The 22459-nt window shown below is 42.1% G+C and overlaps 1 protein-coding gene across 1 annotated transcript in view; it reads left to right on the top strand.

The window, feature by feature from the left end:
- Positions 1 to 22459, top strand: part of Myo1d (myosin ID) — a 285134-nt gene that overhangs the window by 90574 nt on the left and 172101 nt on the right. Inside the window, exons 6-13 of the mRNA XM_021211724.1 lie at positions 127 to 222; positions 4145 to 4261; positions 4819 to 5022; positions 6087 to 6232; positions 6321 to 6435; positions 9934 to 10104; positions 14550 to 14620; positions 17937 to 18011. Coding sequence (XP_021067383.1) covers positions 127 to 222; positions 4145 to 4261; positions 4819 to 5022; positions 6087 to 6232; positions 6321 to 6435; positions 9934 to 10104; positions 14550 to 14620; positions 17937 to 18011 — 995 coding nt within the window. The remainder of the gene's footprint in view (positions 1 to 126; positions 223 to 4144; positions 4262 to 4818; positions 5023 to 6086; positions 6233 to 6320; positions 6436 to 9933; positions 10105 to 14549; positions 14621 to 17936; positions 18012 to 22459) is intronic.

Below are 22459 nucleotides of genomic sequence, written 5' to 3'. Positions count from 1 at the left end.
TCCTCGGTCGGGGAGGCAAGGTGTTGGGTGCTGGATCAGCCTGCGGACAGCCGCCAGGCGAACACCCCTCCTGGGCAGGAGAGGCGCCCCATCACAGCAATTTCATTTCAACTAAATATTTTTCAGCTCCTCCAGGGAGGTTCTGAGCAGATGCTGCACTCTCTACACCTGCAGAAGTCACTCTCGTCCTACAACTACATCCGTGTGGGGGCACAACTGAAGGTGAGTTTCTTCTCTGAGAACTAAGAGGCAGAGGGAGCACAGGCTGTTCACCCAGGCCCTCTGCTGCCCCAGTGCGGATGAGTGCTTCCTCTGTTCTGCTTTTAAAAATCTCAGTCCAAAATTTATTCCACCACTGCTTTGGAAACCTGGCTAACTAACCTTGCATGACTCTACTGTCCTCATCTCACAGAAAAGTTCCTCTCTGTGTGTTTAGGGTTTTCTCTTAACATCTCTTAATATTTGATCTGACTCCATTTATCTGAAACCATGAAAATAACTGAGCACTAGCAAGCCTTTCTCATAAGAGTTTGTGTGATTTAGCCAAAGGCATGATGTTATAACAGAATGAAATTTTAAAGCACTTTGATATTCTCTCTCTCTCTCTCTCTCTCTCTCTCTCTCTCTCTCTCTCTCTCTCTCTCTCTCTATTTTGTCTTTCAAGACAGGTAGCCCTGGCTGTCCTAAAGCTCATACTATAGAGACTGGCCTTGAACTCAGAGATCCACCTGCCTCTGCCTCCCAAGTGCTGGGATTAAAGGCCGGTGCTACCACTGCCCAGCCTCCACTATTTTAAAGTATTGGTTGTGATTGTCCTAGAAACAGTTTTGTGGTCCTTAGGTTGTTCCTTTGTGTTATCTTTCAAGAGGACTCAAGCTTTCCCTTCCCTTGTGTGCAATCACTTGCATACACATCTGAAGGCCCGGTTAGCTCTTTGTTTGAATTAGTTTTCCTCTAGTCATCCCATAGCCAGTTTAACAATGTGTTGGTGGAAGAGGGTTTATAAAAAGTGAATGTGTGCCGTGGTTCGCTGGAGGGGGGAATAGAAACACAGAGAGTGCTATGCAAGGCTTGGGTCACAGTTATTTCCATATTTTTAACTTTTCTGTAATAAAAAGTACACTGCCAGCAGTATCCCCAGTACCAAAGAGGGTGTGACAGAAAGATGATAACTGCACCTGGGTCACACAGAGAAAGCACTGGTGACTTCACAGCCAGACCGGCTCTCACCTGAGAAAGCACTGGTGATTTTAGTTGGATGAAGAATAAAAAGATCTCTGACAGGGAAACGATGAGAAGTGTTTTTTATTTAAATTATTATTTCACTTATGCTAGTTATACCCTCATTACTGATTTAGCGATATTTTTATTGCTGTTCATAGAAGTAATTAATTTTCTCTTCCTTGGCATTTAGGTTTGCCACCCTTTGACACTTTTCTAAGAGCAGAAATGTTTGGCTGAAAATGAATTGAAAATTAAACAGAAAGAGGCAATGCTCCAACTTTCTCCGCATTGCCAGAAATACATAAATATGTATAGAGGATTCTGAAATGAACACTTACAGCTAGTGACTGGGCTATTCCTCTGCAATAAGACCATCTTATTACCAAAATATTTTGTGCCAGGTCATGTACCCTAATCCTAAGTATTAAGTTGACATTTGAACTTCTTTATAAATAAAATTCATCTTTTGTACTGTTTTTATTTGTTTTCTATTTGGATTACCCCCTTTCTGTCTGACAAATTATTTGCTCATAGTCAAAATCTAAGCTAGGGCTGGAGAGATGGCTCAGCAGGAAGGAGCACTGACCGCTCTTGCTGAGAACCCTCATTTGATTCCCAGCACCTACATGGTGGCTCACAACCCTCTGTAAGTTCAGCACCAGAGGATCTGTTATTCTCTTCTGGGCTCCATGGTATCAGGCACATGTGTGGTACACATCATGTAGCACAGGTAAAATACCCATACACTTAATTTTTAAAAAGAAAAAGAAAAGAAAATAGCCTAAGACATATGCCTAAGACCTATTATGCAGATTATAGTTAGTAATGATTTGTAGTATATTCATTCATAAAAATCATACAACAAACCCTGCTTAAACCTACATTTATTATATTACAATATAATTCTCCCATACAAACATAAATGATTTTAGTGCCCATAAAGTATTACATGTATTTTAGTTAATCTTAGGCTGTAAGACTCATGTGAAATTAAGATACCTTGGGTCACAGGTAAGAGAAAATCTAGGTAAAGTTTCCCAAAACAGTGATGAATGCGCTGGCCCTGTACGACAGACCAGCACCTCAGCAGCACACGTGGGGTCTGTGGCTTGTAACTTGCACCTCTGCTACCCTCAGTAAACTGCTTGTCCTCTTGCTCTGGCTTCTGCTGTGGTCTCAAAATGTCATCATCAACCCCAGTATTCGCAGGCAGAGGAAATGCCACACATAGTGACCCTCGCCTTCCACAGTCTGTCATGGGCTTTTCCTCACGCCTCCAACATCACAGCCTGTGGCCAAGCACTCACTTGGTTTGGGGAAGAAATGGGTGTCTTAGTTAGGGTTTCTGCTGCTGTGATAATCACCATGACCAAAAGCAACTTAAGGAGAGAAGGGTTTAGTACATCTTCCAGCTGCAGTCCATCATCCAGGGAGTCAGAGGATGTCAAGGCAGTGCACATGGCCCAGGAGGCGTGATGCTTCCAGACTTGCTTGCTTTTCATGGCCTACTCAGCCTGCTTTCTTACACACCTCAGGGTCACCTGTCCAGAGGTGGCACCACCCACAATAGGCCATGCCACCACAGATCAATCACTGATTAAGAAAATGCCCCATAGGCTCACCTGCAGGCTGTTGTTCTGGAGGCATTTTCTCAATTGTGGCTCCCTTTTCTGAGATAACTCTAGCTTGTGTCAAGGTGACCATATACTAGCCATGATAGTGGCCATGCTCACTTTAGAACCATGAAGGCTCCTGAGACTAGGAGCAAGCCAGGGATGAGCTTGAAGAGGACTAAGCAAATCTCATTCTCTAAACAATAATGAAATAAGAGAAGAATGGCTGCTAGGGAAACAGCCAGAAATGTCCTTGTATGGGACAGAAGTACAATCTCAACATGTAGTTATAATGGCAATATCTGATATTTGAGTATTTTTTGCTGTGGTAAGGACCAGACAACAACCTGTAAGAAGTGTATTAATCTCTCCGTGTTATTCAAGAGGAAATTAAGGCTCAATAAGGTTAAGCATCCATCTCATAGTGAGAAAACACTGGCAGATGTAGGAGCTTGCCTGGTTATGTCTATAACACAAAGGAACATGTACTCTTCAAGCAGAGGAGGTTTGTTTTGTATATCCTTCCTCGGTAAGTGAGCATCAGGCCAGGGCCCCATCCAGGCAAAATGAGCAGTTTGTTGAGAAAAGGCTTAGTCCAGAACTACTTTGGAGAAACTTGTAGAATAAGCAGTTGCCGTTTTTTTACTGTAAAATCTGATGGCACACTGGGATATCCCAACCCAGTGTCCATGTCTCCTAGGGCTCCACATTCATCATTTAGCTCCTGTGCTCCAGTTTGAAGCTATGACTTATTATCACTTATCACATGAGAGAAATGATGGAGTTCTGGACTACCTAACAGCGTGCTAAGTGACTGCAGCTGGTAGCTTTGCTCTGGGTGCTGCTCTGGGTGCTGCTCTGGGTGTTGCTGGTGGCCTTGCTCTGGTGTTGCCTTTCCTCTGCTGGGCACTAAGCCTGATTATACAGTGTGAGAGCTGCTGCCAGCCTGCACAGAGGACCTGGGAGAGAGAGCTGCCGATGCAGTAGCCAGCCCTGGACCTAAGAGTTCTCACAGTCAGCACTTTCATGTGTGACCTCACATCCCATGCCATTGCCTCCATGGAACATGGAGCTGTGGTCTTCAGTGGTGCAGCTCAGGACAGAACCATTCAGGAAAGGGCACAAATGTCACACACAGATAGGCCTCATAGATCTAAACATTTCCAAAACAAAATATTTTTTTTTAATATTTGTCTCCTTTAAAATGATTTACTACAAAGGCATCAAGACTTTGGCTAAACACTTCAGTTTTGTAGTGAATGCCCAGGTGAAATGTTTGTGACTTACAGTTTTCTGTTCATGTCTAGTCTTCCATCAATGACGCTGCAGAGTTCAAAGTCGTAGCTGATGCCATGAAAGTAATTGGATTCAAACCTGAGGAGATTCAAACTGTGTATAAAATTCTGGCTGCTATTCTTCACTTGGTGAGTAGGGACTCTCAAAGTGTACTTACTGTCTCCCTGTAGAAACAGGGCACTCTTGAAGATTTTGTTCTTTATTAAAAGTAATTTCCTTTGTGAAAATTTCACCTGTGGCTTTGAAAACTGTATCCTGATTTTCTTCATTATTTTATCATATGATGGGTTTTTCAAGCCACTGTAGGTTGGGAGATATTGCCCAGTTCACTGTGTTGTGATTTCCTAAGACCTTGAACTCAGCGCCGAGCCTAACAGTGACGGCATTTGAAACATGATGGCAAGTGGCCTCCAAGGCATAGACACCTCATCCAAGGCCAGCACCATAGACCAGATGGCAAAGCTAGTCATGAACTTGACTCTATAACAATATAGACCTTCTGTCAGAACTGTACACTAAGATGAAAGGATAGCCAGGTAGAAAAGAGGGAAGGAAGTGTGAGGCGAGGCTCTCAGCGTGTGCACATGCATATTTAGGAAGGTATGTACAAATAAGCTCACCTGAACCTGTGATGTGTCGGAAGCTCATCGGAGATGCTATCTTTTGTTTTTTGTTTTTGACATAGGGAAATTTAAAATTTATAGTAGATGGTGACACGCCGCTTATTGAGAATGGCAAGGTTGTGTCTGTCATAGCAGAATTGCTCTCTACTAAGGCAGACATGGTGGAGAAAGCCCTGCTTTACCGGACGGTGGCCACAGGCCGCGACATCATCGACAAGCAGCACACGGAACAGGAGGCCAGCTACGGCAGAGACGCCTTTGCCAAGGTGAGGCTAGACTTGAACCATGGGTTGCAGCATAACTAAAATTCTCTAAGGATGTGTTCAGACATGCCTGACAGTGGGCTAAGGACTTTAGGAAACCATGAGACTCTCTGGCCATCACCGTCTCAGTGAATGTCCTGGTTTATCACTGCTAGAAAAGCAAACTAAACCGACTGTGGGAATGAGGGAGTTGAAACTACTACCTCAGCAGAGCATGGCACTAGTGTACCTCCCCTGCCTCCTAAGCTCTCCTGTCTGCTTCCAGCCACAGGACCTATGCACATGCCACATCTCTGCTTGGGCTGTTCCTCTCAAATAGTCCCTGTTTAGTCATACCTCTGACTCAGCCCAGGTGTCTCTTCTTCAGGAAAGACTTCCCTGGATTGCCTGAACACAGAATAAATTAGAGTCACTTCAGGAGGGGCTGGGGAGATGGCTCAGTGGTTAAGCTCACTTACTGTTCTTGTATAGGACCCAAGTTCATTTCCCTCCACCCATATGAGCAGTAATTCCAGTACCAGGAAAACCAACACCTCTAAGGGCACCTACATTCACTCACATACAGACACACAGAATAATTTTTAAAAGTCACCTCAGACACTCTGTATGTATTCCTTCACCCTATTCCCTACACTCCTTGGAGATTATGACTTTCTGTGTACTTAGTGCTGTATTTCCACTGTATGCCTGAGTGCCCAGCAAATGCTTAGTGAATGAGTTAATAACTTTCTAACCATCCAAGTTCATTTACTCATAGCTCAAAGTAGGAGCAGTTTCAGAGGTAAGAAGTACAAATGTATCAGTGATGTAGTAAGGCGTAGACACATGCCTGGAGAATGGTCTTAAAATACAAATGGTAGTCAATAACTGTGTTTAAAAATGCCTTCAGTTTAGCATACACCATGTAGCTGTCTGGTAATAGGAGATGTACATTCTAATCAGTCTACTCAGGCAACAACACACGTGCTGAACAGTCAGGAGAAAGCGGATGGGATTGAAGACATCCCTAGTCCAAACAGAGAGACTCATTCCCAAACAGGCAAGGATTTATGGTGCTCTCCTCTCAGGCAATATACGAGCGCCTCTTTTGTTGGATTGTCACTCGCATCAATGACATCATCGAGGTCAAGAACTATGACACCACGGTACATGGGAAAAACACGGTTATTGGCGTCTTGGATATCTATGGCTTTGAAATCTTTGACAACAACAGGTAAGCGGGGTATGATACTGAAAATCCTACTGCTTGGGGGGTTTGTGTTTGTTGGTTTGTTTAGCCTAACACTTTCTGTCTCCTGTAGCTTTGAGCAGTTCTGCATTAACTACTGCAACGAGAAACTGCAACAGCTCTTCATTCAGCTGGTGCTGAAACAGGAGCAAGAGGAGTACCAGCGGGAGGGCATCCCTTGGAAACACGTAAGGAGACACACCCCTGTGCTGCCCACCTTAGCAGACCGCTCGAAGCTCACTCTCTTGACTTGAGTCAGATGAACTTATTTCCGGAGCCAGTTGTTCCTGTTCCTCCTCTAGGGAGGAGTCATTCCCTCTGCTCCTCTGTGATCTAAGTGGTAGTGATCGCCCTTGGCTGCTGCTGCTCCCATTCTCTGAAGCCTGTGGTTGGAACACTGGGACATTGTATTCCCGTCCAGTTTCACGGTCTCCCTTTTGCTGTCACCTCTCTCCTCATGGCTCTTTGTGGATATTTGTAACTGTCAGATGGAGACAGGAAGTGATACTGGTCGGAGGTTCACAGCTGAGAGGCAGGCTCTCCAGGCTTCCTTGTTCTCTCCTGCTCCTGACAGGAGTGAGCCCTGTGTGCGTGTCACTCTTCTCATTCCTTTGTATTTTAAAACAGTTTTGGCAGTAGACTTTTTAAACCCTCAGACGTTTTCTTATAGTTATTTGTTTCTGTTTTGTGAGATTTTGTCAGGTTCCTTTATTTCTTAGGAGACAGTCTGATGTTTTCCCAGAATCCTTGAATCCTACTATGAGACGAAGGATGTCCTGCACTCCTCGTTCCAGCTCCACTTCTCAAGTGCTGGGATTATAGGCTCTCGCTGCCATGCCTGGTTGCTGGGTTTATAAAACTCCACTCTCTCCACACAATAAAAATCAAGCCAGTATTTTTTCTTTGATATCAAACATAGTATTGACATTTCAATTCAAAAGCTATTTGAAATGTCATATTTAAATTATTTTTATATTCATACCTTCCCATTTTCTATTCTACTTATTAATTTTAAAAAGAGAGTGGTATAATAAATAGCACTTCTGCCTCAAATTGCATTTTTGCCTTCCATCATGTGTTAAATATTAGAATGCCAAAAAATGTCATAAGTAAATGCACGTAAATTTTACATATTTAAAATAAATCAGAGTTGTCAATTTTATTATAAAAGAGCTGCCTATTGTTTGATTTAAACAGTGATCTCTCATAGCTATTTAAAATACAATTCAATTAAGTTTATATGAGGTTTCCTAAGAATAAATCTTTTGTTTAATTTACAATAAAAGCCTCAAACTGAAGTTGAGGCTTTTTTTTAAAGCATGAATCTTATCATAAAGCCTGTTACTCAGGTGTGATTCGGAGGTAACTAATCCAAAATATCCTTTGAAGCTGGTTGTGGTAACACATACATGTAATCTCAGCACTCCAGAGGCTGAGGCAGGAGAATCACAAGTTTGAGGCCAGCCAAGGCTATACAATAAAACCCTATCTCAAAAAATAAAAATAAAAAAGGCAAAAATTCCTCCAACAATCAGAATATCAAGTTCCGTGGGCTTAGTTCCCAGTGGGAAGCCTAACAGTAGTGACTAATCCAGACACCTCAGAAAAGCTCGGTAACCCTGAAGGTGAGGGAGTTGTAACTGCAACAGACCACTAAGGGAACAGAACCCAACTCCCAGGCGACAGAAACAGCATGGTGTGCACCAGCATCAGAGCCTCTGTTTGCCTTAGAGCCCCAAACTTCTAAGCACTGCGCTTTCTAGAACATTCAAGCGTTCTCTGGAGTAAGAAGGAAACATGAATTCTGCCCCATTCCCCTCCTCATGCCACAGAGCCTTCTTCACACATCCAGATTACCTTGACTACTCAGCCATCACATTCCTTCACCTGTAGTTTTCCACATCTCTCTAAGAGACAAATAATCTTACAGAAACTGTAACCACAGCTCTGTGATCCCATCCCAAAAATGAATAGCAATTCCTTTAGTTTCATTTTCTACTTCTTAAGTTGTTTTATTGCTGTTGATGGAGACAGTTTGCTTGAATAGATCTATTATGATTGATTGATTGATTGATTGATTGACTGATTGATTGAAAGGCTTCTCACTTATGTCTGCCTCATGTGCTCCCTCCCTTCTTCCCTCACTCCTTCTCTTCCCATCCCTTTCTTTTTTCCCTTGTAATCTTTTGTTGAAAAGAGTGATCACTTTTTCTATAATGAGCATTTTTGTCTGTAAGGTTTCCCAGCCCAGATTTTGCTAATCCAATTCGTGAAGTGTCATTAACACATTTCTGTGTACCTGTGTGTTCTGTGTGTTAGTGATGAGATCTAGTGTCTTGACTGGGTTCAGAATTAGATTTTCTTCACAGCCTATTTTATGGCCTGTGTGTGGATGCCTACCAGGAGTTCATAAAAATCTGATTATCCCTCTGATTCATTTGCTTCTAAAAGCAAATAATGCTTTTGGTTTTTAAATTTCTGTTTTTCCTTATGTGTACATGCATGCTTGTCTGTATGTGCACAGCATGCTTACAGGTTTTATGGAGGCCAGAAGAGGGCATTGGAAACCTTGGAACTGTAGTTACAGGGGATTGTGAGCCACCTGATGTAGGTGCTAAGAACTGAATCAGGTATATCTGTCCACAAGAGCAGTAAGTGCTCTTAAGCACTGAGCCATCTCTGGAGCCCCTACAAATCATTTTAACTATTGAGAACTTCTTACTCTAGCAAACTCCCATAAAGTTAAAATTCAATTTTCAATTCAATTGTTTGCCTGAAGCTTTCTTAGAATGTATTGTAGACATTGTATGTTTTATATAGACATAGCTGGATTTTAGATTTTAGTTATAAAGCTTATTATTCAGATTCCATAATCATAGGAAGAAAGTTGCTGTTAAAAAGTGTTTGCATTTGGAGCGAGGGTATGACACAGGACCTCTGTATCCATAAGTCATCTTGCACGTCTCTCCCAACTCATGGGCATTCAGGTCACCAGAAAAGCCTGACTTTTAAAAGCATGCTTTAAGCAGCGCTTAGAGCGCCATTAAACTTAACCAAGAGTTGCTAGACTCTTCAGCAAACATCAGTGGCTTCTAGGAATACAGTTGAAATTTTAAGGTAATTCTTATTCCCAGGACAACAGAAGATTTTACTTTCATAGTCCTAATATTTGAAATGGTTGCCAGTAATAGATTTCCTTCATTTTTGTATTTTAGGACATTTTTCTAAAGGTGTAAATAACTTTTCTTCATAACTGAAAATATAGTACTGAACATATAAACATGAAAACACGGGTCATTCTTGCAGTAGGGCTGTTTAACAGCATCCTGACCGTCACCCACTCAGCACCTGTAACATTCTTCTTATCATGAGAATCAAAGCTGTCTGCTTACATTACATCACATGTCCCCAAAGCAAAGTTAATCTCAATTGAAGGAGTGTGATTGGGTGTAGGATGGGGAGGCAGGAAGGACTAAGACAAGAATTAATCACTCTTGCCTTAGTCCAGTCATCACTGACATTCCCTTCAGAGCACAAGAATGAAGGCGTTAGGTCAGAGACCTCTGTTGACGTGTGCTTGGCTGTCTGCCCCGTTGACACTGAGGTGAAATGGAAGGGGACACTCGTGTGTCTTGCTTGTTGGGGTTCCTGTTCTCGTGGGCATTGTTTTCCTGCTTGTCCTGCAGATTGATTACTTCAACAACCAGATCATTGTGGACCTCGTGGAGCAGCAGCACAAAGGCATCATTGCAATCCTGGATGACGCGTGTATGAATGTTGGCAAAGTCACTGACGGAATGTTCCTTGAGGCCCTTAACAGTAAATTGGGCAAACATGGTCATTTTTCCAGCCGAAAGGTAATAAGACCCTCCTCTTAACTTGAGCTATAAGACTTTTGCTTATTGTTTGGCGGGGCAACACTGCTTTATAATAGGTTAAAAGAACATACAGTTAAATAAAGGGGAAAGGCCTGATTGTCTGGTAAATGGTGTATCTCTGTGAGTTCTGCTTCTCTGATACAATGATAAGGTTGAACAGAATCATAGTATCCAGGAGAGGGAGCTACAGACTAAGGAATTTGCTAGATGCAGGAAAAAATGAACAGGATTCTTTAAAAGCGTGATGTCATTTGTAGCCAATAGATGCTGAGTCCTTGTCCATGTGCTAGAATTTTATGCCTGCATCTGATAGCTCTGCATAAGAAATTGCTTTTGTCCTTGACTTTCCACCGCAGTCCTCACTGACAAAATATGGAGTGTGTTCTGACTGCATCCCTCAGACCCTGGGACCTGCTGAAAATGAGAGATTTTAACTGCAGTCATGGTTGTTATGGAGAAATGCATTCTTTTAGTGTATTGAGTAAACTTCCAAGTCTCCATTTTTTACAATCTAAAAATGTCACAAATAAACCACATTTGTACAATAATTGGTAGGAGTTGTGGTTCTCAGACTCTGGTGCAAGACCTTATATGCAGTATGCTCATCATTTGTGTTTGTTTAGGAGTCAGTGTTAGGGAGGGACACCCCATCATCACCCCAGGCTTCCTCACAAATGTAAGCTTGTTCAGGAACCAGACACTGCCAAGAAAACATACCTTGTTCCTTCCCATCTAGAAAGAAATGGGCAGCGGTTCTGTTTCTCTGTAAATCTGCAGCACATTGCCACTGCTGCATGAATAAATCTACTTCCTAACTCTGTCCCCTTGGAATTATGTAATCTTAATGGAGAAATTCTACCATTAACTATAAATAGGGTGTGAATCATCTGTAAATTGATTATTAGCTGACACTTACCTCAGGGCTGTCACTTGTAGCTACACGCTGGTCTTCAGCTAATGCAGACTGATCTTTGACATTAAGAACCTGGGTCCCTTCCCACTTATACCCCAAAAGTCTAATTAAGTACCTCTCCTTAAACAGGTCGAGTCCTCAGTGCTGGGCACAAAATGGTACAAAATGGAAAGTAACCCTAGTCTCAGTGAGACATTTAGGGGGCATCTTTATCTAGGCAAATGGCTGACTGGAAGGGAGTTTATGGATGTCATCACAGGCTGTGGAGATTCATCTGCTCATGTACCCTCTGGATACTAGACAGTCAGTAGTGGTGAAATTATATTGATTTATCATACCAAATAAATCTTTCTTAAATTGTTTATATTTAAATAGATATCTGTAATTATTATTCTATCTTTTGCCATTTATATATCTTTCAGCCATTTATATAGCTGAATTAAGTAAATTGTTCAGGCAAAAAAAAATTTTTTTTCATTTTATTTTATGGGTATGAGCACTTGGCCTGCATGTTTGTGCACCATGTGCATACAGTGCCCTAAAAGGCCAGGAGACAGTATCAGATACCCTCAGGCTGGAGTTGTTCAGGAGGACTTGAACCCAGTTCCTCTGGAAGTACTTGTAACCGCTGAGCCATCCATCTAACCCTTCAAGTATTTTTGAAATGCAATCTCACTTCCTTCTTTTTTGAGATGGACTCTGTGTTACTCAGACTGACCTTAGACCTCTGGGCTCTGCTGAGCCTCAGCCACGCAAATGTCTAATGCTGGCATTGCATGCCAACACACTAAGCTGTAATCTTTCTCCTAAGGCAACTGAACATCTTGTGTTTAAACACTTGCTACGGATTTGATAGACAATGCTAACGGTAATTTATGTAGTGATTGATTTCTTTCTCTTATTTATTTCCTTCCTTATTATTGTTTTTGGTGGAAGTCCCAGTTTCCCAACAGACCAAGTACCTACTTCTTTTCCTCCTCCCTCAGTATCCCATGGATAAATACTGAGATGAAGATATTTAAATTGTATTCTTTGGGGAATTTGTGTATATGTGGTATGTGTATATGTCTGTATGTAAGCATATATGGAGGTCAGAGGTCAATATCCCATATCTTCTCTATTGCTCTCCAACTTTAAAAAAAAATAATTTACATTTATTTATGTATTTGGGTATGTGCATGCATATGCATGCCTTGACACACATGTAGAAGTTAGAGGACAACTTGCAGGAGTTCATTCTCTCCACCATGTAACTTCCAAGGATCAAACTCAGGCTTGGTGGCAAGCATCTTTACCCACTGAGCCAACCCACTAACCTTCTAGTTTATTTTTTGAGACAAGGTCTCTGACTGGGCCTGGACCTCCCTGATCAAGCTATCAGGTATCCTCCTGTCTCTGCCCTACTAGCACTAGGATTACAGACATCACTGTACCCAACTTTTATGTAATTGCTAAGGATCCAAATCAAGTCCTCATGTATATGCGGCAAACGCTATACCAACTGAGCCATCTCCCAGCCTCATCTTCTGAGGAATTTTACCTACTAAGGGAAGAAATGAAATAGCCAAGCTGTTAAGATCAGCTGTTAAGCCAAGCTGTTTAAATCACCTCATACCTTTTTGTTAAATAATTCCATTGGGTTGTATGTTGAGCCAGCTATCATTTGTTACTGCTAACTGATCAGACAGACTTCTGGCTTATTAAATAAAAGATTGGTGACTTTTATTTGGGGCTAGAAATCTTCCTTTTGCATTAAAAGTACCATGGAGAAGCAGTTACATGATCTAAACAACTATAAAATATTTTAAAATAAAAAGCTAAATTAAAAGTATATAACAGTACAAGAAAAAGTTAATGGATGTGTGTGTGTGTGTGTGTGTGTGTGTGTGTGTGTGTGTGTGTGTTGAGGATAATCACAGCTTTGTGTTTTATACAAATGTAAGAATGGCTCATAATTTGAGTCTTATTCCTTCAAAAATTTTACAAATTAAAGAATATTTCAAAAGGACATAGGTGAAGGGGAACAGTTTAGAGAGAATGCTCAGCAGTTAAGAGTGCACACCGACCTTGTGCATACCGGCCTTGCAGAGAACCAGAGTTCAGTTCCCTGCACCCATGTCAAGCACCTCACAACTGCCTTAACTCCAGAGCCAGGACATCCAAGACCCCCTCTAGCCTCTGAAGGAACCCACACTCACTGTGCATAAACCCCCGTAGACACAATTAAAAATAAAAGTGCAGCTTTGAGAGATCTGGAGGAGGATATATTTTGGAGACACCTTTATACTAGATGCCTTGGTCTCCAGATTTACTTAACTCTCTACCTTCTCAGATAAATAACTATTGAAAGAGAGTAAACCTCTGGCTTCCTATAATTCTTCATTTGAGAAACTCTTAGACACTGCTCCTTTAGCATGTGAAGCCTGCTAACCTGGATAGGCTTCTGTGCTGTATGACACTGTCATCTAAGTGGCACTCGAATTACAGCTCTAAGTGGTACCGTGTAGACTTTTACTTATCTGCTTGTCTGGGCTCTACTGTAGCAAAGAAAGTTGGAGGAAGTCATGAAGAAATCCAGGAAGCCGGGCGTGGTGGCGCACGCCTGTAATCCCAGCACTCGGGAGGCAGAGGCAGGCAGATTTCTGAGTTCGAGGCCTGGTCTACAGAGTAAGTTCCAGGACAGCCAGGGCGATACAGAGAAACCCTGTCTTGAAAAAAAGAAAAAAAAAAAAAATAGAAAGAAATCCAGGGACATATAAAGCCTTCCATTTCACAAAGTAGTCCCCTTCAATGATAAATTGTATACAGCGTTCATTTCTATGAAGATCACCTAAGCTGGAGTCCAGCTCAGCAGGCAGATGAACCAAAACACTGTATGCATGAAGACCTGGTCTTTTCTGTTTCCTGGAGCCTTTCCAGGGCTACCACTTACTAGCAATTTGATGTAATGTTATCTGTCTACCTCACTGAGTCTCAACATGCATGTGAGAGAAACATTGTTATGCTCTAAGAGTAGATTATATGGACTGTGATATGTGTGTGCCTCACAGATAGTAAGCCTTCAGTGTGATCCTTCCAAGTGGGACTTGGAAGAGAAAGATTCAAGCATCAGAAGATGATAGCACAGCACGTGTCTGTTTCTCAGAAAGCCATACTTTATCCATTGTTTGGCTGCTCCGCCTGCTAGGGACCATCCTTTACATCCAACTAAATAAAGGGCATCATTTGCCAACCGCTGACCACACTAGGTATGGGATAGCCACAGATCATATGCATTGTCTAGACCTAGCCACTTGGCCAGATCAACTATTAGAGCAACCAGCAAATGGAGACTAGCTGTGTTCTGCATGAATCTTCTGCCTGTACCTTGTCAGCCGTGGATGTAAACAAACCCCACAGAATGGGATCTTATTTAGGAATTGTAATTTGTGATGTTTGGTCATATTAAGTTAGAATGTACATTTAGACGTTGAAAATACCTTTTTTCAAATTGATGTCCTTTATCTCATAGACCTGTGCCTCAGACAAAACTCTAGAGTTTGATCGGGACTTTCGAATCCGGCATTATGCAGGTGACGTGGTGTAAGTATCGTCCTCTGGTGCCTAGCATGATAATTTGCCTGCAGCCTCTCTTCAGGAAATAAGACTAGGAAACTATCAGTCATTTTTCTTTTCATGTGTTTGTGGGGCCAGGGGGAGAGGTCATTTGGTAGATGAGAGTATTTTAGTCTCTTGATTTGAAGAACGTGCCATAGCTTCACTTCTTCCTTGCTTCTCAGACATTTGGTTTGAGCATATATTGTGTGACTATGTGCACTTCCTGGTGTGGTTGGAACTCAGTAAAAATTAACTAGTATATCAATAGCCTTGGGTCTATAGTAGACACACAGAGAAGATGGGTGCTGCCCATAAGAAGCCAGCAGGACAGTGAATACAAGCAGATACATCTACGTCACAGGAAGGGACGGAAGGTCTTAGCTGCAGAGGCATTCAGCATTATGGGAGCAGCGAAGAGTCTGGAGAATCTCGCTGGAGGAGGCAGTGTGCAAGTCCCACACTGTTAACTGAAAGCCTGGAGATGGGAGAGGAGAGAATGAGGGGCCAGGAACTGCAGAGCACCCAGTGTCTGCAGGGCTACAGCAACTGTGCAAGCAGAAGTTTTACTGTATTATTGTCAGATAACGTTTAAAAAGAGAATTCTTATTTTTAATTGTTTATTGCCTTACAATAAAAATAGCAATTGACATGAAATACCAAGTGGTGTGAAAATGACCTCGCTATGTTAGGGTTCAGGTGCTCCTGTATCAGACTGTCACAAGCCGGTGACTTAAAGCAGCAGCCACCTAGGCTAGGGAATGTAGCTTTAGTGGTGAAGTGCTTGCCTGGCATAGGTGAGGGTCCAGCACCACAAAAACAAACACAGAAGCACACATGTGAGCTCTCCTAGTTTCCTAGTTCAGGAGGCAGGAAGATCAAAACCAGATGGCGGCAGGCTACACCTATCCTGGAAGCTTCTCTCGGGGACACTCTGCCCCCTTTCCACCTTTTGATGCTATGGACATTTCTTGGCTTGTGACTCTACCTCCTATGGCTGCCTCCTCTGTCCACTGCTTTCTCCTGAGTGTTAACTGTCCCCCCCATGCTAAAAGGATTTTGTGGCATTTAGATTAGTGCCTTCTTTCAAGATCCTTAACAAAATCACATCTCTTTACATAGAAGACAGCATTCCCAAGTTCCAGTGTGGGAGTTCTTTTCCCAAGGGATTGTGGTGTGGCTGTATTTGGCACGGGGTCATTGTTCAGGTTGAATTTGTTATCTTTCACTCATCATTGAACCCTAGTCCTCATTGTTCTTTATCGTTTAAAGAACTCTGCCTTTTCCTTATTTATTATGTTAGGAATTCTTCCCATGTAACCCACTACAAGAAGAGATTAATCAAGACAAAAGCAAATGATTATCTTTATAAATTCTGGGGAGACATTTGAAGAAACTTTAATAGCTATTTCTGACTAAATTAAAACTCCAGAATCAAAGAACTATATGACTCTAAATTACCACCCTCTGTCAAACTAGCCATCATTGCAGGACATCATCATCTCCCACAGTTCTGACCCTGTGCCCAGGTTTTAGAGTGCTAAGTTAAAAAGTCCAGCTCCACTGAGATGCCTCTCTCTAGGATAAGCTCAAGCCTCATCTCAGGCTGCTGTTTGATGGTCAGGGCGCTGTAAGGGCAGAGCTGGGCAGAGACCTCTGCCCCCAAGTCCTCCTGTTTTATAGAGAAATCAACTCTTACAGAACAATAGACATCTGGCCCAAAGTCTCATGCTATATTTATGGGAGAACTGAAGCAGTAACTAGGTTTCCAGGCTCCTGGTCCAGAGTTCCAACTGGCATTCCACTGCCTCAGGCTTCTCCTTTAGCTTGCAGTCCTCTACTGGGTTTTTATGGGTTATCTTCTAGATTCCCAATACATTACAGGGTATGGTACCTGGCCACAAGGTTCTTTTCATGCAAGATGTACACATATTCATGGGATTAAATGTATATTTAAGCATAAATGTACACGTGTACATATACATATGTGTGCATAAGAAAAGATAGGTTATAATAATTTCCATATGAGTCATAGCAAGTGTTGTGACAAACTCTGAGTAAGAAAACACTATAATATTTTTGGGTGTTGTGTATGCCTGGGGAGGCTGATGCTGCTGGGCTCTGGGTGCTAGGAATTATTTTTATAGGATGAAGTGGGAAGGGTGATGAAAAAATATTCAGGAAGTAGCAGGGGTGTATCCGTCCTTGCCATAGTGCAGATTGGAGATGCCTGGAAAAGTAAATGGATCAAATCAAAGTGAGACTCGAACACTATACTGTGGCCTTTGAAACTCAACCTGTGCGGGTTTAACACTAGATGAAGAGTAGGGGAGTTTATGAGTTCAATTAAGAATGACAGGAAGGTATTAGGAAGAAGATCTGGGTTAGGCAGGCAGCAAAATAATTTCGGGTGTGGTGGCCTTAAATCCCTGTGGATAGCATACCTGGGATATTTTTTTGTTTGCAAAATTAAATATGTAAGGTTAAAGGTCAGGGTTAGGGTCCTGAGAAGTATCAATGTGATTGTCAGGTAGAAAATGGAGACGGGCAAGAGAGCAGAACTGCTAAGATGGAGTTTAGAGTTATTATGTACAGTTACCTAGCCTGTACCTACTCATCCCGAGCCCTGGTTTTACCCCAGCACAGTGTGACTCCCTGTAGAAGCCTTTCCGGTCACTGCTGCAGTACAGTTTCCCTGCCTGGACTCTTCTTACTAACTGCCTTCTTAGCTGGACTTTCAAAGCCTTACTTTCTACCTTCCTCCTGATGATGAATAGTGGGCTCCTCTCTGTAATGCTCCTGCATGTACCTGCTTCCAGCCCTTCATCCTGCCTGTTCCTCATTACCTGCCGGTCCTTTTCCTCTCTGCTTACCCAGTTCTTACCATCCTTTGCAGTTCTCCTTGGACTCTCTCATACCCTGTACACTGAGTGGTACTTAAGCAAGTCGCTTGACCTCCCATGGATGGGACACTTAGTTCCTGTTGGCAGCTGCTTTGCTTTTATCTTAGGCGTGCTGGATGATAAATACAGCTATCTATTTTGAAGTCATCTTCTTGAGGTAAGCTAGTCAGTAGAAAATGATATTCTTAGAATGGTAGGACTGGTGTTCACTTTCCTTCTGAAGGAGAGAAACAGAGTCCTTTTTATGTGGTGTGCAAGATCTAGCCTTTACCTCAGAGCTAAGTGAACCAGCTATACAGTAATCCAATTGCAAAACTGATAGCAGAAGCCCTGTGCACACTAGGGAAGCTCGGGCGTGGCTCGTACATGGCGATGATGCCCATGCTCTGTTCTCTCCTCAGCTATTCTGCCATCGGTTTTATCGACAAGAATAAAGATACTCTGTTTCAAGACTTCAAGCGCCTTCTGTATAACAGGTATGATTGTTACCTTTACTTCAAGTTCTTTGACAAACATTGCAGAGTAAATGTGTATGCACATGATTTCTTTATGTGACAATTTTAGGAGTTTTTAGCAGACTTTTCTGCATTGTTCTGCTTAATGTATGAAAAATGTATATGACCGCAAGATTATAAAATCTATAGACTTGGATCAGGAGCTGCTAATACCAGTAAGATTTGCCTTGATTCTCCTTGGGAGGTTGCTTTCTGTGTTCACTGCCACTAGCCTTCTGGCACCCTGTACCAGTGTCCTCAGTAGTTTCTTAGAAGGGCCAGAGGTCACTGGTGTCAAGTTTTAGGTCCACCTCAAACTGTTCCTTCCTCAGATTCCCACTGCAGGGTCTTTGCACCCAGGTATGAGCCGCTCTGTTCTCAGGCTGACACCTGGCCTCCCGACCAAGCAGGAGAATTCCTTCACAAACCACCTAAAGACAAAAAGCTGTACAGAGCAAAAGCAGACAGCAGATAGAACTTTAAACCCAGTATGGAGGGAAGGTTCAGGAAGACAGAAGAGGCACCTTGACCATTATTCTGTAGATTAAAGAGACCTCTGCTCACTCATTTACGTCTAAGTAACTCCTCAGTAGATTACAAGATTATATTTTATACCTTTGAGTCACATGTCCTTGTATCTTCTGAGGTACAGCTGGGGAGACAGTTTAGAAACCACTCTTTTTCTAATAATAAGTAAATAACTTTCAGAAAAAGTAGGTGAGAGATTAAGAGTAGAGGTGCAGGGGAGGCATTAAAAATAGCATAACCCTTACTAGAGGCAACATCAAGCAGACACCTATATGAAGTAAGGGGTGAGGGGGAACCACACTGCTACCTGGAGGAGAAGTATTTCAGGCCAAGAGAACAGTTGGTCCAAGGCCCCAAGGAAGGAATCCGCTGGGAGCATTAACAGCAAGAAGGCTATATGCTAAAAACAGTGGGAGATGGGGTGGCAACGATGAATTTAGAGAGATGGACAGAACCAGAATCATAGTCTGTGAGCCAATGTAATGACAAAGGGCGGAAAGAGGAAGCCATTGCAAAGCACAATTGGCTGTGATTTGTACTATGGAGATCTCTAGTGCCACCACGTAAAAAATACAGCCACAGGCAAAAGTAGAGCTAGTGAGACCAGTTGAGACTGGCTTAGCAGTGACAAGGTGAGGAGGAGTCAGAGCAGGTGATATTCAGAAAGGAGAGTAGAGCTGTGAGCTGATGGGCAGCCAGAACCCAGTTGTGATGCAGGAGCCTATGTGGCAAGACAGTGTGTGTTTTGAATGTGGAAGTCCATACTGCACCCAAGGGCAAATGCCCAGTAGACCACTGAAGAACCGCATCTGCATCTCCAGAAAGGTGGGACTGGAGGAACCTCTCCATGTTGGTGTGTTGATTATATTTAAGACCATGAGACTGGAAGAGTTACCCAAGGAACAAGTAGATTTAAAAATAACAGTAAAGAAAGAATAGGATAAAAATAATTGATCCTTAATGGTCCAACGTTTAGTCAAAGAAAACTGAGGACACTCTACAAGATAGAAGAAAAACACAAATCCAGTGTCACAGAGGCCCAGCAGGTGGTAGTTTAAGAAAATAAATAAATAAATAACACAGTGGTACTCAGTAATTGAGAGTACTTGCTGATCTTTCAAAAGATCCCACATGAGATAGCTCACAACAACCTAAAACTCCAATTCCAAGAGATCTGATACCCTCTCTGGACCTACATAAGCACTGCATACATTCAATGTGCACATATTCAGGCACATATACATGAAATAAATAACTCTCTTTTAAAACAGAAGAAAATAGTAATAAGCAATATCAAATAAGAAGCAGAAATGGTGCCAAGATTAACAACTGTGTTTGCTCATGAGATAACTCATTGGATTCTTGAACATACTGATTTCTGGGCATTGGTCAAGACAAATGTTTGTTTGACATGGGCTTGAGGGAGAATAGAAAATGAAAAGATGAACACAAGATTTTTAAATAATTCTCTTAAGACCTTTTGCCGAAGCCACAAAGAATGAGGACAGAGCTGTCAGCAGTAGAAAGTTGCAAACACATTGAAATAGGAAAGCAAATCCATTCAAGAGCTGGGCATAGGAGAACCTGACTCTCAGAAAAGAAAGCCAGTGTTCCATTTGTCAGGTGGTATGCACCCGTTTGAGGAACAACTGGCAGAGTCTAGCATTTCTCTATGTAGAAAATGTTAAACTGGATATATAACCACGTTTGACCAGTGATAATGTCACAGTATGCTGTCAAGCTTGTGTCCAAAAAGGAGCACAAAATGGTATTTGTTTTGTGTGTGCGTTTACCATGGCCTAGAAAAATCAGCTGACAGTGCAGCACCTCTCAGTGTAGACTAATGTAGCCCAGGCTCACAGCCCCAGGGTAGGAACAAAGTATCACACGGATATATTTCCTAAAATATTGAATAGTCACACAGGGCGCACTACTTACACTGCTCTGACAGGTTGTTTTCTATTGGAAAAACCTGCTTGGGGAGCCAGACAGCAGTGGGAACTTGCTTATTAATTGACAATGAAAAATATTACCCACAGAAACTAGTCCGCTTGTGTGCTTGGTAAGCACAGAGTTAGAACAAAGGAACTGAGACTGGGACAAAGTGAATCCATTTTATCGTCTTCCAGAGCAGTGAAAAGATTAAATGTCTGCTCCCTGCTGCCTATATCGTATGTCTGTAATGGGCAAGTCCTTACAGTGAGGTGGCCTTTAGATGCGACACATTTACCCACAAACACTTTTTGACGTTTTTGTGACTGACCAACCTCCCAAAATCTGATTGCATCCTTTCTTTGTATATGTTAATGTGACACTTGGCTCACTCGTTCTTTAGAACCCAACAGTTGCACATACACACAGAAATGATGTGCATGTTCACTTTTGTACACACGTGTCTGTAAACGGAGGAATGGAGCTGGCAGCTGGTCTGCCGAGTGCATGAATTTTTATTTGTCCTTTTGTTGGTCACATCTGCCTTACCTTTTATACATGCTATGTTTCTGGTTTTGTTTCTCTCCCTTTAAAGAAAAAAAAAAAAATCTAGGTGCTGGAGAGAGCTTGCTGCTCTTCCAGAGGACTGGAGTTTAGTTCCCAGCATCCATATCAGGTAACACACAAGTGTTATCCAAGTATTTAAGCTATCTAAAAACAAAACAAAACAAAACAAAACAAAACACCTCTTTGGGGCTGGAGAGATGGCTCAGAGGTTAAGAGCACTAACTGCTCTCCCAGGGTTCTTGAGTTCAATACCCAGCAACCACACGGTGGCTCAGAACCATTTGTAATGGAATCCAATGCCCTCTTCTGGTGTGTCTAAATACAGCTACCATGTACTTATATACATAAAGTAAATAAATAAATCTTTTTTAAAAACCTGTTTGATAAAATTTTACAGGCTGGAGAGATGGCTCAGGGGTTAAGAGCACTGACTGCTCTTCCAGAGGTCCTGAGTTCAATTCCCAGCAACCACATGGTGGCTCACAACTACCTATAATGGGATCTGATGCCCTCTTCTGGTGTGCCTAATGGTGTACTTATAAATAAATAAATAAATAAATCCTTAAAAAAATTTTTATACATGTCTTTCTGGCCTGAAAATTCTCTCTTAAAATGACCATGTCTCTTTGGATTCTTTTTATATCAATCTAATGTGATATACAATCATATTTTCAGTCCTCTTCCTTTCACTTACAATATTATATGAGAATAGTCTCCAGTTACAGCCAACAGTAATTAGAGTAGAGGAAGAATTTGGGTTAGAAACTGCCTAGGTTCAAACAATAGTGTTTCACAGTCTTCTGGCACATGTAAGAATTCTTGAAGTACACACGGAAGTTTTCTACTGTCTGGAAACCCCACTGTGACACACCTCCTCCAACAAGGCCACACCTCCTAATAGGGCCACTCCCTGGGCCAAGCATATACAAACCATCACAGTGCGCTTTTGTGTGTACATTTTTATAAGGGTATGACTGGAAATGGCAGGCTAGCACCGTACAGCAATCAAACTATCCCCATCTGTTTCCTGGCTGTATTGATGGTAGTTGGTCTTCCACAATGGTGGTGGTTGGTGTTGCCCTCTCTGGGCACCCTTCTGCCCTCTGGCATCATCCAGTCCTCTGTCTCACAGTGATCATTTTGGGCAGGTGTGAAACATACTCACAGAGTGCTTTGGAGAACCAACTCAGTTTTCCACAAGGGAAAGGAAAATGGGCAAGGTGGCGGAGGAATAAATACAATTAGCAGTGAATGCCTGTTAACTATTGACTTTGCTAACCCCAAATTTGTCAGGAAAAACAACCTGACAAGAAAAAAGGTCCTCTAGTGAAACGACGTTTCCAGTCCCAACTTTTTTTTTTTTTTTTTTTTTTTTTTTTTTTTTTTTTTTTTTTTTTTTTTTT

This window comes from Mus pahari, chromosome 14 (genome assembly GCF_900095145.1).
Source record: "Mus pahari chromosome 14, PAHARI_EIJ_v1.1, whole genome shotgun sequence".
Taxonomy (NCBI): domain Eukaryota; kingdom Metazoa; phylum Chordata; class Mammalia; order Rodentia; family Muridae; genus Mus; species Mus pahari.
Note: the sequence above shows the minus strand (reverse complement) of the source record. Positions and strands in the feature narration are given on the sequence as shown.